General features: G+C 55.1%; 1 protein-coding gene across 1 annotated transcript; it reads left to right on the forward strand.

Moving 5' to 3' along the window:
* Positions 1–6,193: 6,193 nt before the first annotated feature.
* Positions 6,194–6,805, forward strand: Z517_09391 (uncharacterized protein; the record flags this gene model as incomplete). Its single annotated transcript, XM_013425301.1, has 1 exon — positions 6,194–6,805. One exon carries the CDS (start codon positions 6,194–6,196, stop codon positions 6,803–6,805), a length of 612 nt encoding a protein of 203 aa, XP_013280755.1.
* Between the last annotated feature and the right edge of the window lie 10,949 nt (positions 6,806–17,754).

The following is a 17,754-nucleotide window of genomic DNA, read 5'->3' on the forward strand; positions in this document are numbered from 1 at the left end:
ACCGTCCAAATTGATGCCCAAGATCAGATCCCATTCATCGCCAGGCACCCGTTCGACCGCACAATCGGTACCCTTGATGCCCTGGGTACCCAGAATGCCCGCCATGTTGGCCCGCCCATGAATGCCCCCCAAAATGCTGCACGGCTTCCTTTCATGATCGCTTCGAGGGCTTCGCCGTCTTGGATATCTGCACGGGAATACGCAAGCCCTTATTCCGCCAAGCTCTTTGCACCTCTTCCAAGACATGCTGGGGCTTGTGAAGGTCGTCGATAAGAGCAACGTTGGCTCCTTGTTGTTGCCAGAAGCGTCGACGTCGACCGGTTCATGGTCAACTGGTCAAAGGCAGGCCAACCGTAGGTCAACTGGTCCACCTCGACTTGCCTCGGGTCAACTGGTCGAGCTCTCCTGGGTCAACTAGTCCAAAATTTGAAGGCCTGGCATTTTTGGCCTTCAAGGCAGCGAAGGCACCGAATGACAGGCCCTTGGGTCGAGATTCGGCTGGCAGAGAGACCCGGCCTTTGTCTTTGGAGGCTGCCCGCTCCTGTGCTCGAGCTTCGGGTGTTTGAGAGGACTTGAAGGTGACACCTGCCCTACTGTGCGACAAGTGGATAGGATCCGTCAACCAGAGCTCATCGTCTTCCAGTCCACCAAGCCCTCACAGCTCAAGGCGCATGGTACACATCTACCCTTACGCAAGTCCAACGCAGTCCAACGCTCAAGGTGCAGACGACGGCGACGCTGCTGCTCGCACTCGCATCCTTCTTGGTGGATATGAAAGCAAAGGGCCAAAGCTTCGGAGCGCTTCCAGAGCACCAATTTCAGATTTGTATGCGAAACATTACTGCAACTGCGAGAGATTCGGCCCATCACCGATGCTGCTGCTTGCTCTGAGGCGTCTTTGCTGGCCTGCCGGGCGACGAGGCCAGAACGATTCCATGATTCTTCCCACTCTTTTGCTTGTGGAGTTGTGGAATGAGGCTACCTGACAGCCCGGCAAATCCCGAGTCCTGGAAATGTTTGAGCGTCGCCCGAGCCATCTCCCATTCTTCTTGGCCAGGACGTACATGTGCCGTGCGTGATACATATCTGTGTTTTCTATCTCTGTTCCTGTTCACACATGACGAGGCCAGCAAGCAACGAGGTGGGCTTGGGGCGAACAGAGACTCGGGTTGAGTCTTCAGAAGGGATCTGACCTCGAACGAGAAACGTGGCAGTCGTTACTCGCCCTTTTTAGGGGCTCGTTGACCGAGCTGCTTCTCCCTGGAGAAGAGTCACACCGACCGTGACTCTCTGTTCGAGGAACTCGAGAACGCCATCGCTGCCACAATCGACCTGGCGAAAAGGGGCCAAAATAAGAACCCGCGTCATCTCCGAGAGTCGTCGCTTCGGGTCGTGTCGCCGTTGACCTCCTTCAACGGGCTTCCGCCCACCTCGCCGTCACAAATCCACAGATATCAGATGTCTGTCAAGGACGCTGTGTCCGACGAGTCATCGAGAGACGAGCAGAGACTTGATGCCAGAAAACAAGCAAGGCTCGCCGTAGCCCATGTCACCACCACTGGCGGGCGGACTGTCGGGCTATCGGCGATCAGCGATCAGGTATATCTGGCCATGAGGTAGGAGGGTAAAACTGAGGGCACAAGATGGTGGTGACCCGATGTCCATGCTTTCCCCAATATAAGGAGCGACACCGGCGATGGTGGGTGGTCAGGCAGAGGATAAGAAAGATCAAACAACAGGGGCAGTCTCCCCTCTTTGGGCAGAGAAGAATGGTTTCAAGTGAGGAAATCCATCTCATCCCAAACCACATCATTGCCAATGCCTCTGGGGTTGACATCGATCTTAGAGAGACAGCCGTGCGCACCTGGGGATGTTGTTGCGGTTCCATCACGGAATGAATCCCAGGAGATTAGGCTTCCGTCGCCGCTGTCGCTGTGGTCGACGAGGGCACAAACCACTGGACGATACACCCCCACATGCGCATGAACATTTCAAAACTTGGTTCGGTGCTCCTCACGCAGAGCGTTCTTTTTCCTTTTTTCTTTACCCCGACGTGTGCAGTTGGACGTCCGACCGAGACGCCGAGAGCTGGTCAAATCTGGCTGTGTGGCGCCCACATACGTCGTTGATGAGTGGCTTTTTTTATCCTGGTCGTGACAAGGTAAGGCCTTATTCCACGATAGCCGCGTCTCCTAATGGCGGCGATTCAAGAGAAAGCTAGCTGAACAACAATGCTACTTTACTTCAAGGTCTGAATCGTCGTGGGAGGCGGCAACGCTCAACGCCGCCCTTGCAGCAGCAGCAGCAGCAGCAGCACCACTCTCCGCGTTGATATCGCCGTCGCCGACGATCGGCTCCGACCGACGTCGACATCGTCTTGTTTGCGCCTTCAAGACGTGAATCCCCATCACTCAGCTAGGTGTCAAGACCAAGGCCAAGGCCATCATCATCCGTGTCAACAAAATGGCATTCCAATATCCTGGCACCGACAAGCCTCAGATTCAAGACATCACGTTCCAGGTATCTCTTGGCTCTCGTATTGCAGTCATCGGCCCCAACGGTGCTGGCAAGTCCAGGAGAGCAGGGTCATCCCGACCGCTAAATCGCTTTTCGTGGTCCGAAAAACTGAGCTTTAACGGCAGTCCTGGCGTGGGTAATCTCCTCGCAAGACCAAGGCTTTGATTCCCGTCAAACCTACGGATGTCCAGCGCATGTCGACCGACCCTAACAGTTCCAGCCCGACGGACCTGAGGATCAGGAGCTTGATATCGTCGGTATCTGATGCATCCACCGACGTAACCACAGCCACACTACCCCCTCCCCGGCACCTATCGTCCTTCCTACCCTTTCTCCCCTTTCTTTCGGACAATCCCTGCCGCTTCGACCCTTGATCAGGTATCGCAAGGGCACGGGGCGCAGGCAAGCTGGGGGTCGCTCGCTGCTTGTGCCAGGGAACAGGCAGCGTCAGGCGAGTGATTGGACTTTACACAAAGACGAAGATCTGGACTTGTCACCGAACAGGATTTTGAGCCTCGCTTACCCTGCCGGAGTTATCCCATCCTCTCACTGATCACCATCCTCTCACTGATCGCCGTCATCGTGGGATCTCTCATCTTCCCATCTTCATGGCTTGAAATCATGGACGAATATCTATCTGGACGACTCAAGACGCCGTTCGACGGTGTTCTTGGAAGCAATGAATGATGAAGAGACCACTGTCGAACTACGGAGCGGTACGGGTGCTGTGAAACGATAGTGCTCTCACATTTGCAGCATGTGCATCTTGTATGGTGTCCGTCGAGACAGGCAAGGGCCTCTTTCTTGGGGTCATGGTGCCCGACGATGAACCTGATGCTTGCGTTTGGCCTCCTTAACCGGTCCGTCTACGGGTGTGTGATTGTGCCATGGCCTACGTCCGGCTAGACAACCAACTGCGGGCGGCATACGACCCTATCTATCTATCCGGTGCCATTTGCAGATACGGCCAATTCGATTCGATTCGATTCGATACCTCCTCCCGGCCCTCCTCTGATAGCTACATATCGCTTGGAGGCAACCTCATACCCTTCTGGAACCAATATCCTACACACACAGATACCTACAGGCACAAAGACGCCTGCGGGATCACACACCTACACGATCAGGCACCTACACAGACACCTACACAACCACACACCCGCAAAACATAAAAGACTCGGGTTGATTGCCTTGAGAATTCGTCTACTGTTTCGGTTGCTGAAAGGAGCGCGACGGTAGCGTTGGTGCGCGTCTTCCCCGGTGCCACGTACCACTCGAGGGCGGCGGCGAAAGTGACCGACCGACTCGACAACTCTCACTTGTCGACGCACGTTTCAGCCCAAGATCTGTGCTGAAAAGACGAGCCCGACGATGTCCGAAGTGGCTCTAGCCCTTTGAGAGCATTTTCGGACACGAAAGCTGAGAGACAGCGTGGGCCGGGAGGGGCTTTTCGAATTCTTCCCTGGCCTCACAGCGAACATTTTTCCCATTTAGTCAGCGCATATCTTGTAAACTATGGAGGGAGACGTCTGGGATTCGAGGCACGACCCACTGTGAGACGGACGGCAGAACAATCTCCGAGGACGTCGAATTCGTCGAGATCAATATCTCTGAGAAAATCTGGCCAAGATCAAGTACCCAACTCCAACGCTGCCGACAAGATAATCCACCATGGCTCCCGAGCCTGCTCGGGTTAGTTTTCCGACGACGGGAGTGTCTTCTTTGGCTGCACACAGAACTTCAAGGTCCGTATGGACGATACATGAGACGCTTTTATGACATGATCGACCGCTTGTCTGGGCCAAATGCAACATTTCGGAAGAAGCACAGCGTACGAGGGAGATGAAAGATTGAAACCCGCGTGACCCTGTGGAAATCGACCACCGTCACTCCCGGCTCTGTGCTGCTCGTCGTCCTCTGGTCCATCCCGAAGTACTATGCCCCAGCGCATCCTCTCAATCCCCCCTTCATTTACTCCTCGGGAACCAGGAAGTTGTGAAGGTGGTTGCAGTTCAGTTCTCCACGACGCTGACGGCGAAGTTCCAAGCACGGGGTTTTCCCGTGCCAGCGGTCTATCAGCTCTTGATTGTGTGACAAGGAAGCCCTTTGTGCCGCGCGGGCTTTTGCTTTTCTATCCCTCGTGGCCCTGGATGACGCGGACGGTGTGCGGTGATTGTACCTGGCTTTCGGTACAAGAGAACCTTGATGTCGACGTTATCCCCTGGGCTGATCCAAGGTTGCGGCATCTTCATCACCTCGGACATGGTCAGCTTCCTCACCCTGTGCTCCGGCTCCGGCATCGCCAGCTCCGGCAACTGGGAAGGTCGACCTCAAGACCACATGTGGGCACCAACGTGCTGCTCGTCGGCCTGAGCCTGCAGCTCGCCACTCGTTCACCGTCTTCCTGGTTTCGCGCTTCATCACATGTCGCGCTTGACGTTGGACAACGGGTCGACAAAAGTCGGTCTGGAGCTTCCGCAGTGACGCATTCAACGCCTGACTCTGTCTCGCTCCTAGACTTTGGGCCAATATCTGCATTAAGATCCCACCCGCCGTTCATTCATTCCAACCTATCGCGCGTACGAAGACTCCGTCGCAACCGATAGTCTTGTTGTCGCAAGAAGGAGAACGATATAAGGACCAGTGAATGCATCGCTGTAACTCGAGTTGTTGTGGTACTTATTGGGCAAAAGTGGGCGACTTTCATCCATCTCACCTCTGGTTCCGACTCCTCTTCCACAGTGAATGCGGAGGCGGCGACTCCCTTTCCAGCGTCGTCCCCAGCTGGCACTTGGGAGAGTCGGGAGTATTCCAGCCAACACAGACATGCTCTTTCGATCCCATCATGTGCTCTTCCAATACAAGGCAATCCACTCATAAAATTCGATCTCGAGAGGAATGAAAAGAAGAAACAATATCCCGGGATAGACACTTCAGATACAGCGGGTTTAAACCCTCCCACTCTTCGTTCGCGGCCAAATCGAAACGAAAAGTCGACCGCGTCTGCGCCGAGATCAGCCGTCTGGAGAGGTCAGGTCAACCTTGCACATATCAGGCGTCAGCCGACCACTGACTGCTCTGCTCTTTATTTTGCATAAGGGCTCGCTGGATGTGCCGGCCTTGAGGGCGTCGAGAGCTCGTCGGGTGCCAAATGCTGTTGTTGAATTGACAGTGTCTGAGCAGAATCATGAATTAGGTCTGTCTGCGTGTGCCTCTCTTCAGGCGATGCCTGATTGTTTATTTACAAATTGTGAGTGCCCAGGAAGGCCTTTGCTGAGTCTTGACACGCCAATTGGCCTCCTGGCACACATCAGGTTTCCCGATAATGCTGGGACGTTTCCTGAGACGTTCTAGAGGCGCAGTCTGGAACACAATCTGTCTCGCGATCAACAGCTGTCAAGGAAGACCTGAAGAAGAGAGAGCTTGGAGTGCGCTCCATCCACCCACGGCGTCCCACCACCGTGCCGATGGGTGAGGAGGCTGAGATGATTCTCGGTTGCCAGGCCGCTGCGGAGGACCTCGTCGCCGATGCTTCACTGCCGGCCTTCCTGGTATTCAAGGCTCGTACGTGGATTTGGGCAGGTCAGGGTGGGCTCTTGGTGCGGTTTGTACGGAATTTGTCGACATCCCATTCTCGTGCTCTCGGGAAACGCAGTACCATGGAGTGAAAATAACCATGCGATCACGCTCAGCGCAGGACTACTGGTGTAAGAAGTTGACGACGCCGATATGCGACATTCTCGACACCGCAGACGGCGTTGCTGCGCGCCGATACAACCAGTCCACCACTTTCGGCGCAGTTCCCGACAACAACGACGGCACGAACTTGAGCTCTCGGAAACAGTCACGAACAAGTTCTCCCTTCTCCCCATTCTGCGACCTTGAGAAACTCAGCTACATATGGATAGTTGGAAAACAGCTTTCCGGCGGGGGAGGGGAACGCTTTATATCAAACACTTACTCGAGAGTTGCGGTCGAGATTGTTGCCTCGTCCACCGCCCTGGGGGAAACTGGGAGAGAAAAAGCTCATGAGGATTGGGTGGCCTCATACCCGACGGAGACTCTCGACTTTCTCGTCAAGCGGCCTCTCCGGGGATCCATGGAACAAAGAAGTGACGAGAACGACCACATTCGCCAGGAGCGGAACAAGAAGCAAAAGGGCGAAATCGCAGCAGAGAATGCAGGATTCGATGGAGTTGGCCAGGGTGCTTTGGCGGTAACAGCGTCAGCTGCCAGTGACAGTGTACGTCCATGGGCACCGATTCTCACAGTCTGGAATCGCTTGTGATCCAGAACGAGACCACCACTTTCTAGACGCCTGGATTTCCTCGCTGTGGGCCGATATAAATCTGTGGTCTGAGTCTCGGCAGCACCGTCAAATCGTCTGTCCTCATTCCTCCTGTCACTCCTTTTTCCAAAACAACGTCCCTGAATCAACTCCATTCCTCCTCATCTCTTTGCGCACACCTACATCAAACTGGCGTTCCCTTCAGCAAATCCGAACCACTGCCACGGATCTCCTGAAGATCAAGCATCCAGTCCCTGCTGGCTGGTATGAACGTGGGAGCTGGCCCTGAATTGGCAGCCGCAGTCACCAACGCTGGAGGACTTGGTGTTATCGGCGGTTTAAGGAAGACCATAAGAACCTCGAGACTATAGTTGGCCGGTAGGCTGCTTGATTGAACTGTGGCTGGCAGTCTTCTGGGTTTGACGCTGACCACCCTTGTCACCTACGTTCGCCGATGCTTCATCGATGCCAATGATCCATCCGATAGGATTTCGGCCAAGCAAGCTCTTCGGACCGTTCTTCAACTGATCCACGGCCTTCGGACGCTGGGGCTATAGGAGAGAGAATGCATGTGCCTGCATGCCTTTAAAAACGTGAGTCTTTGTCCCGTTGCTCAAACCGGCCATTACTGTCTCTTCAGACTGTTCAGCCCCGGGCATTGACGGTCATTTTCCATGTCTAGCAGCCACAAGACGCCATCGACCGTGCTCGCCGCCGGCTACTGAAGGAAATCCATTCCGGGTGGCCATATGCGCAGTCTGCAGGCGCTCCTGGCATTCGTCAGTCGTCAGTCTGTCGCCAACTTCATTGAGCGGCGGAATGGCTTTCCTTCGAACAAGGACGACATCTACCTCTGTGCAGCCCGACCATTGCATTGACGAACGGATGCATCTCTTCCGTTGAGCGCACAGGATCAAACGTTACGAGATTCGCTTTCGATTTCAGTTCGCCCTGTCAGTGGGTGGCCGCCACCACTTGACCATCGGGGACGAGAGGAGATGGAAACGTTGCTCAATGTCACTCTGCACGGAGGACAGAGAACAGAAAAGGGGAGAACTATCGATATCATGAATTGTCGATGCTATCTTGTCTCTGTCCTGTCTTGTCTGTCTGTCTGTCTGTCTCGACCTCTCGGGCTCGTCTCTGCCAGCGAGGACCTGCCGATTCCCACGGGACACACCCATCGTACTCGGCGGGTCTATCTTGACGAGCGCGGTATGGGGATCGCCTCCCGCCCGTGCTCTGATCGCGTCGTCACCTCTTTTATGGTCCATCAGTGGTGGTCACAGGACGACCTCGACATACACTGCTCCAGACACCTCGACTTGCCTCGTGTCGGTCACCAGCATCCCTGTCTCAACACTCATTTTTACGTCCGCATCGCATCTCTGGGATTTTCGATGCTATCTCTTTTACGATCCGCAAGTCCGTCACGCCATCTCAGCTCCGCTGCCTCCGTCCCGCCCTGTCTCCGGAGTGTCATGGATCCAGGCCTGGATCAGGAGAATGCAATCCCTGCTCCGTCCAATATTAGCCAGGGAACCTCTTTGGAGATAAGAACACAAGACAGGGTGGGCTGAAGACCTGAAATGATCGATGGCTGGCTGGCCGGCTTGCTGATCTCACCTCCGTCGCACAGAACGCTCTGCCCGGTAATGTTCCTCGCCTTGCTGCTGACCAGGAAACTGACCAAGTTTGCGATATCTCCGGGTTCCTTAACACTCTGGATTGAGCAACTCGCATGTCTATCACATTCACACTCACATGGCCAGGGAACGGATATTTATTTGTCTTGCCTCCCAACGAGATAACCAACCCTACGCTCGCCCCCTTTTCGGCAATTGGGTCACACACACACACACACATCCACAGCCTGTGTTCAGCTTTCCAACGGACCATTTCTGAGCTTCCTCTGTCGCCTGACCAGAGTCTTGCCTAGGTCGGCGAACCACACTTCTGTGATCCCATCAAGTGGCGCTGCTAGCCCACGTTCTTTGCGGGTGCTGGCATTGAGCTCAGGGGCGATTGTATGACTCTTCCGCCTGAGACGGGGAGAGGCTGTTCAGGCATTTCCTGTCATACATACCCCAAACTCAATCCCTTTTCATGGCGGCGGCGATTGAGATCATCGAGACGATGCAGTGTGCTGTGCCCGGGATGTCGCAGGCTCCGTGCCTTTTTCCGGAGGGAAGGCTCTTGGGATCCGCGGGAAAACAGTGACGCATGAGACAAAGATGAATCTCGCGTCGATGGATGGAGAGACTACTTGACTCTGGGGGGAATCTAGGTAACCTTCTTTCCCCCGGAACTGGGCGATCGTGGCTGGTAAAAGAGCAGTCTTACTACGACGACCTCTGGGGATCTGAATATCAGCCTCAAGCCCTTCCGTGCCACTGACCAACACACTCCTCGACCTCATTGAACCTTCACTACGATATCAAGCGAGCCTGGATGACTCGACAGCAAGGCGAACGATCGCAGCCTCGCTAGGTAGGGAGTGGTCCTCTCTCGTCGATATCATTCATCCCAAGGACGAAAATCCCTGTCGAGTCAGTCCGCCCGTTCATCACATGGGGGATGCTCTGGTCAATCCTGTCGCGTCGAGCCTCAGCGCCGACTCTCATGACAAGGTCGACGTCGTCCAAACTGGGGCACATGGGCCCAATCACGCTGGGGATCTGCTATCTTCCTGCGAAAAGACCTGGCATTCCGAACAGCGTCAGCCGACCCGACGAGGGTTTGAATCCGTACGACTGAGTCCATTGACACCTGCAGGCTGGCGAATGCTCCCACCAGTATCGGAGCCAATGTCCAAGGGACTTCCCCTCAGTTTGCTAACAAGGCACCTTCGCCACCCGAACCGCCTCCGCAGGGTCAAGACTGTGTTATATGGATTGAGACCGTGGTTTCCATAAAGCTCGGATGACTTAAGTGTCCATGGCCATCCACGAGCTGGGTTCAGCAGTTCATTTCCCACGCGACCCACAGCCGGAATGCGTGATGCTTACCAAGATTTATGGTTGAGTCGTTCTGGCGAAGAAAATGGCGCCAGCATCATAGTATCCAAGAGACTGACTGACTTCCGCCCGTCGAGGAGGGGCGCCGTGTCGTGCACGATTGAGCGAAAAGGGATGAGAGACGAGAGGCGTCAGGGAGAATCGACCGCCTGCTTGCTGATTTTGCTTGTCGTCCGTCCGTCTGCTGGCGCTTCGAGCCATACGAAAAGGGGCTCAAAAGGCCCGAGGCAGGGCGGCTGATTGAGAACCTCAAGGGGCTGTCCAAAACGGAGGGGTTGACGGCAGCAGACGCTTCCTACGGCAGACGATTCCCAGAGCCAGTGATGCTATGGTAGGCGATACCCAGCCGAGTTTTGGGAAACGTCCATGCGTGATGGAGAATGTCAAGCAACCTCTGGCAGAGTCTCGGACAGTTCTGCACGCTCGTCAATCATCAGACATCTACACCGCAGACAAGTCCACTATATCGTGCTAGGAGGGATGCTCTCGATACACGAGCAGAGGGTCGAGACAATGGGGCGGATGCCTCAGACGACATGGTCGAGAAGAGTGCAGCTTTGGGACCAACGGATGTCGACGTTGACCACAGGCTGCATCATGGGCATCGTCCTCAACTGGAACTGTTGGGCAGGAAAGCAATGAGAAGACGACCAGAAGGGTTTCATTCAATCTTTGGAGCGTGTCGTCCTCTAGCGACCTGGACGGTCCAACCTTTTTGAGATTCACCATGGAACTAACTGCGAATTATGACGGACAAGACATCATCATGATGCAAAGAGAGGAACGACTCACGAGCTCTTGTCGATCGAGGCTCACCGTGTATCGCCATCGCCGTGTCAGTCGTCTTGGAATGCGGACCGCTCCATCCAAAACTTCTATCGGACATGAAGACATCCGATTCGAGACCTGAGAATCAAGGGCCAGGCCCGTCGAGGCAGACTGCATCTACTGCCGGAATGTCGGTACATGGTACTTTGTACTTTGTACTCCTAATTTCCTGGGAGAACACGAAGGCCCAGGAGGACGACATCGAGGCTGGCTCGACAGCGGGACCAGAGCTGAAGCCGGAGCTGGAGCTGGAACATCCTCCGCCCGTCGCTCATCATCGACCTGGGCATAGACCTGGGCATCGGCGGCATCATGAACCTCTACGCCAATATCAGGGATTACGATCTCAGGGAATACGGGCATCGTTGTTGGCGACGCGGACGGCATCAGACTTGCACAATCCTCGCCGCTTGTGACAATGTCTGCCCATTCTTTCAGCGCCCAGTCGCGGTGGATGGACGATCCCGCCGCCCTGCTGCACCCGCACCTCGAGGGCCAGCCGCTCCTCCACGTCACTCCAATTTCCTTTTATCCGTTGCGGACGGCAGCGACAAGTTACGGAGGAATGCTACAAAAAGCTCAGTCTATCCTGGTTGGAGCCATGGCCCTCTGAGAGAGTCACGATCCCTATAGCCTGTCTGTCTGGTCTTCGAAGCCGGCTTTGCCATCCCGTGAGTCTGCGCAGATCCTGCGAGCTCTTTCTTCATGGCAATCGCCATACCAGAGCAAGGAACCCGAGTCCATACTACATACCCCGCGGGGGTCTGTCTCTCACGCAAAAGCGTCAGCGTCACGCGTGCCAAAAAGAAACCCTCTCGGCCTTGCATCATCGCCCGTGGAGCATGCATGACATCTGACCTGGGACATATGGAATCGGTGGTCCAATGGTTGTGCTGCGCGAGAAATGCCCCAGCGGCGGGCGACGACGACGACGCGGTCGACGGTGTCCCGGAAGTTCGTCGCCAGTCAGCAGCGGCGCTGCTCTCCCCTATCCTTCTTGCGCCTGAAGAGAGTCTTGAGCTTGTCCTTCCGAATGTGCCAGCCACACAGGGGCATCCAGGGCGATGACGGTGCCTGAAGGAGCAGTCAGCAGGCAACATACATCTTGCCTGAATGCTTCCAATTCAGCCTGAAACCTGCGGGTACAACGATAAGATGAGGACTCTAAACCTCGCAGACCTCAGCAAGGTGAGCAAAGAAGAGCGCGCAATGCTTTGAATGGTCTTGCCGAGACCCATCATCTCGTCGGCCAGGATCTCCCACTTCTGCCCCTGAGCATACAAATCCGCAGGCCAATCCAAATCCTTCGTGTTGGTACTCACGAAGAGTACTACCTCGCAACAACGAGGGGAACAGGAGTTTTGATAGCTGGCTTTGTGTTTCTGAAGGCGTGATGGACGGGTCTCTGCAGAGTCCATGGACATGAGCGTCGATGGAAGAGATCGACTCCGGTTCTTCGGACACTTTCGTTGCAGTCGTATGAGGAGAGGTAAAGGTGGCTAGGCTCCTGACTTCCGGCGGTCAGGAGGCGACATCTTGCACAGCTGGCAGGTGACCAGCGTATCAAGGCGGTGTTTCCGACAAAAGACCATCCATCCCCCACACTCTCGGAGCATTCGAGAGTCGAAGAATGCCGGGCTTGAGGTCGAATGGGAGTCCTCCGAGCACACATTGTCCTGGAAATTGGCGACCCTCCCTCCCCTTGTTCCACGGGTCCGGGTGCAGCGCCCCGCCGTCGTAGTAGACGACCTTGGCTCCCAAGGACAGGTGGCCGTTCATGACGTTCTACAGGATCCAGAGCTCGTCGACGAGAACTGGAACACGGTGGACCCTGGTCCCAGCCCCAGCTCCAGCAAGTACAGCTTCCTTTTCCTTTTGACGGTGCCGTAACTCGTCATAACGACGTTTGGAGCAGACGCAGCATTTGTGGCAGAGGTGGGTGGGCAGAAGACCCGTGCAGATCGTGGTGGTCACTCCAGGTTTACGACGTTGACGATGCCATGGCAGCCTTAGTATTTCTGCCCGCGACCAGTCTTTCCTGGAGCCCCCCTCCGTGGTCGGTCGTGACCTCCAAATCCAACAAGAAGAAGAGGCCGCAATATCTCGATGGCCGGCCGCACTGGCTGGAACGGAAAGTGATCAGATCAGCAGTGTATTCTTGATAACAGGCAAATTTCAAGGCGATTCGGTCTCGGCTCGCAGCGTAAGGCTCCTGGACATCATCATCATCAGCGAAATCATCAATGGAGACGTCTCTGTTGACAGCACTTGTGTCTTTGGGGACAGGACAAGTGCCTCTTGAGGCAATCGGCAACACAACACCTACGACGAGGTCCATCGAGTGATGGTGCAGTCAGTTCAGTATCAAGCTTGACCTTCTGAAAAGAAACCTCTCTCCCCAGAAAGAATTTGGGGCGATGTGGCGAGTCTTGCTTATTGAACTACGAAATTCGCCGTGAGATCGGTATTCTGCATCAGCCGGCCCCTGATGTGTCGGTATTCCAGTCGCTTTCGCCTCGGTTCCAGGCATCACTCCAGCCATTGAGCAGGCCGCCGCAATGGCATTTGCATTCTCTGGTTCCGTCTCCATGGCGGCAATGTCTCCAGCGTCCATCCCTCTCGAGTCTTGCGGGATGCGCCTCGTCCATGGCTGTTGACCACAACAAAGTTCGCAAGCCCGCTCGTCTGTGCCTTGGTTTCAGGACGGTACGTGTTGAGTAGCTTGAAGGTCTGTGCCGCGCGGCATGTCGATCGAGGGTGTGTGTTGGAACTGGGGCGATCGCAGGTGGCACCTTGAGAGGCGCATGTTCAAGATCTTCTTCTGGCCAGCCAGGCAAATTTCAGGAGTACGACAAAGAGAGAATGCAAAAGACCTCGGCGAATCGAGGAAATTCGAAGAGGTGAATGAATGGTGATGTTGAAATGTCAGAGAGAGAGACGCTGGATGTTTACAGAAGACGAATCCATCGCGCTATCAGCCGCATGGCGACAACCACGACGATGCTGAGAAGAAACAAGGGAGCTAGCTGCTCGGGCTACCCATGCCGGACGGACTCTGGACAGAAATGATGGACAGCGGTGCCCTCTCACCACAAGCGAATTACATCAACTATCGAAAAGAAGGAGACGACAGCTCGATTGGCAGATTACAGCGGAAATCGTGTCCGAAGGCTGCGGCAATATCATCCTCGATTGTGAACGGGACGGGACGGAGTCACAGTGCCAGTTCGGTTCGATTCGATCACGTTAGGCCTACCTCACTTGTTTGTCTGCCCTGCTCGCTCCCGAATGTTCAGCTGAAAACGAACTGGTGAACGACCCCCGAACCGAACGATTGCTCCCGCCGAAGAAAAAGGGTGATAATGGGCTCGAGTCCTTGCAACACTTCTCGAGGGCCGGCATGGCATTGAAGACAAGGTTGGAAACATACATTCCTGGCCGCGCAATCTTCACCATTTCGAAGCTTTGGTCTCTCCGGGCAATCGCGGGATGCTTACACTCCAGCCCAGGAACTACTCCCCTCCCCTCCGGTTCTGCCCTGCACCTCGGATCGAACGAGTTTGTTTGGAAGCTTGAAAGGTGCGCACACAATCTTCAATGCGCGGGAAAGGACGCGATGCGAACTGATCCGGCCGAAGTCGTCGGTCATGCTGTGTGAATGCTCGGCTCGACATGTTCGGCTTTGGGTACGGCGGCATGTGTGTTGCCTTTTTGACTTGCGGAACACTTTGTATGCAGCTATGCAGCTTCGTCTGGCATTGCTACACAGGTTCCGCCGCGCGAGACAAACATACAAATACACGAGGCCGCCGACCGACCTTTGGAGTTACTCATAAAGAGAACAGCCTCTTCTGGAGCAGCTCGAAGACGACCCTCCCCCGACGGAACGGTAACCCTGACCTGTCTACCTATCTACCTACCTACCGAAGCCAGACCAGACCAAACCAAACCAAACCAGCTACGTAACCTGGACAAACAACCACATGTCTCCTCCAGAGTGCCGGGAACGAGCAACGAGCAGCGGCGGCAAGAAGGTGTCAGAGCGGTGTGTGGCACGATGAAGGGAAGGCGTCGAACGGGGATGCGAATCCAATTCTTTTCAAGTCCGAGATCAAGACAGACCCCTTGGCAGCACTGGCAGCACTATCAACCCTGCAGCTCCGGCAAATGGCCTTTGATCCATGGAGGAAAACGTTGGACTACATTATTCGTGGCACACCGCGTCTTCGGCATAGATTGGGCTCTATCTACAGCTCTACAGCTACATTTCAAACCACGAGGACACCGATTGCGGACGAGGAAGGAATCATTGTGACACCGACGACTCGGATCCGCTCCTTTCCATTCCGGGTCTCGCCGCCCACGAACGGCAGGGGAAGGTTCAAGATTCATGTCGGCGAACGGACGAGCCAGCAATAGCGAAAGCAGCGCCAGCGACAGCGCCAACGACAGCAATACTCGACATTCACAGCGGAAGAGACAGCACCGGCAAAAGCAGCACCAGGGACAGCACCAGCGACAGCAATAGCGAGCGTGGTGATCGCAACTTTGAGACCGACGATCCCAGCCCAGAGGATCTTCTACCTGTCGATGACGCGGCTTGAACATGCCCGTCAGCATCAAGCACAACGACGCTGGTTCAGCGTACAATTGAGTTCTTTGTGCCATGATGATGGCCACCAACTCCGGTCGAGAAGTCGTTGTGGCCGCCGTGCACGACGACGATGGTGTCGGGCCCGACTCTTCGGTGGTCTCCTCCTCCTCCTCCTCCTCGTCGCCGGAAGAGAGCGTCGCGCGCACGGCCTCACGCATGTCCGCCGCGGTCACGCCAGAGAAGCGCGCCCCTAGAGGCTCAAAAAATTGTTATTTGATCACTCTTCCCCCCTAGAGCTGACCTTGACAAGCAAGGGCCACACAACACCCCACGCCCGCGTTTGTGCGCCTCGCCGCCCTCGTCGCTCGCGGCATAAAATTGCACCGGAGCTACGGAAAAAAGAGTTGTTCAAGCATGAAGAGGCTTCCCTATCCATGCATTTGCTTGCGTGCTTCGAAATGAAACTTACCGAAGCAGCCAAGAACTACGAGGCGATCAATCTTCTCCAGCAAGCGCGGGTTGTTCCGAGGGGAACAGTCTCTCTCTACCGAGAGACAACAATCTAATTACCACCCAATCATCCTCAGACCGCGGGCGGGCGACCAAGGCAGTCAGTCGCAGGAGAAAGCTTTTTCCATATACCTAGCGGTGACCGCAAAAATCCCTCGAAATGAAGGTGGCACATTTCGTCCTCCAATGAAGGCAGCCACGGCGATTTGAACTACACAAATCCCTCAATCGTGCGGGATCAGGCCTGGATGATGACTTGGGGAATGCATGAATGATGAATGGGAGAAGGTCCAAGTGCCACCGTACCCATTGATGCCACCATACCCATGGGAATACTCTGGCGAGTGGCTCCGATATTGGTCTGTGCTTGACAGGGCAGTGGAGCTTCTCAACCCCAGGACCATCACCACGCTTCAAGCCTCAGCCTCGCAGCCGTGCGTCTCTGGACCACTCAGGGCTCTCCTTCTGGAACTTCTGACGTGTGCCCCCAGCACAGTGTGTGTATGTGAGAGGGAGAGACAGATATTCTGAGCGAAAAAGAGGACCAAAGAGCTAAAGGGAACAGTTGAAAGCATGGTAAACATCCTTTGCCGAGTACTCGAAGCATTCTACTGCGATACTATATTGTCATTTCAGCTATTATACGTATTTTCCGATCCGGAAGGCTGAAGGGTTCGTCTCTCCATGCCAGAAACGAGACTATTTCCACCACGATAGTTGGCTGGACAATCACGCGGTTTCAGAAGACACCCCCCCTCAGGTAACGACGCTTGGACTTGGCTCAACTGCGGCCGAGCTTCAGCCTCGGCGTGCGCTGCGCAGTCTGGGAAGTCTGCGCAGACCGCCCGCTCAACCCCCCTCCTCATCCTTCGTTATCAGCCGTGCTCACAGTCCCGTTTCCGAGCCCATTCAACCCTGCAAGTACGAGGCGAGGTGCCCGTGTCTGACTTCGAGAGCGACGTCAACCTAGCCAAAACCTTCGCCGATGTCGTCCTCGGAACCCTCGGTGACGTCCGTCCAGACCCATTACGGCCGGAACGGTGACAACGGCCTCATCCTATTCCGCGGTGTCGCTGTCCCTGCGGTCGCACGCTGTCATCGTCCCTATACTCGCGAGACATGTTATTCAGGATGCCAAGAGCAGGGTCGCGACAAACAATCACACAGGCTGCTTGAAGATGAACGCGAGCTCACGACTGTCTCGACGCCGTCAAGTCGGAGATGGAGGTGTCAGCAAGAGGAATACAATCCGAGCGGTCTCCTCAGGAGCCTAGTGTCTACTCTGATCTACTTCATCCGGCCGTGCGTAAACTTCCCAGCCAGTCTGACGCTTTGCACGCTGACTGAATCACAGATATTATACCATCCGCGTCATACTTAGTCAGGTATCAGGTCTTCGGGTCGGGTCATGGAACTCGAGGGCAGTTCAATTCACGGCGGAGCCAGCCTGGTGCAGCGAAAGAGGGTGATGCGGCAATGCGGACAACTGGACTTGAACCTCTCCTCCTCAGCGAATGTACAGACTCAATGAGCTGCAACACCATAGCTCGGACGAGTATATCGCAATGTCTTGTCCCCAGTACCTCCGTGGCGACGATACAGTGTCTAGTCGCTACAGGCCCGCCCTGGAGCAAGCCCCGAGTGTCACCATGTCGCCAGACGTCCTCGCCTCCCGACCGACCATCAACTTTGAAATCTGTATCCAAGATTACCTGCACACTCCGTCCTGACTGACAAGATATGCATCAATCAAGATGGAAATGACAAGCTTCTGGTCTTACGCTCTACAAGTCAATGTTAGCCTCTACAAGTTTTGCATCGGCCGAGCAAAATCAGAAGATTTATTTCGAAGAGAACGCTGGACATGTTCGGGCCAGCGACTTCGGTTCGGATCTGGAAGCCTTGGTCGTAAAAGATCTTGTTGGCTTCAGCTACGCTATTCTCCCGGGCACTCGACATCGCTTCGGGCGGATTTGGTCAGATCTACAGTTCGCGGAGAT

Source organism: Fonsecaea pedrosoi (assembly GCF_000835455.1).
Source record: "Fonsecaea pedrosoi CBS 271.37 unplaced genomic scaffold supercont1.6, whole genome shotgun sequence".
Taxonomy (NCBI): Eukaryota; Fungi; Ascomycota; class Eurotiomycetes; order Chaetothyriales; family Herpotrichiellaceae; genus Fonsecaea; species Fonsecaea pedrosoi.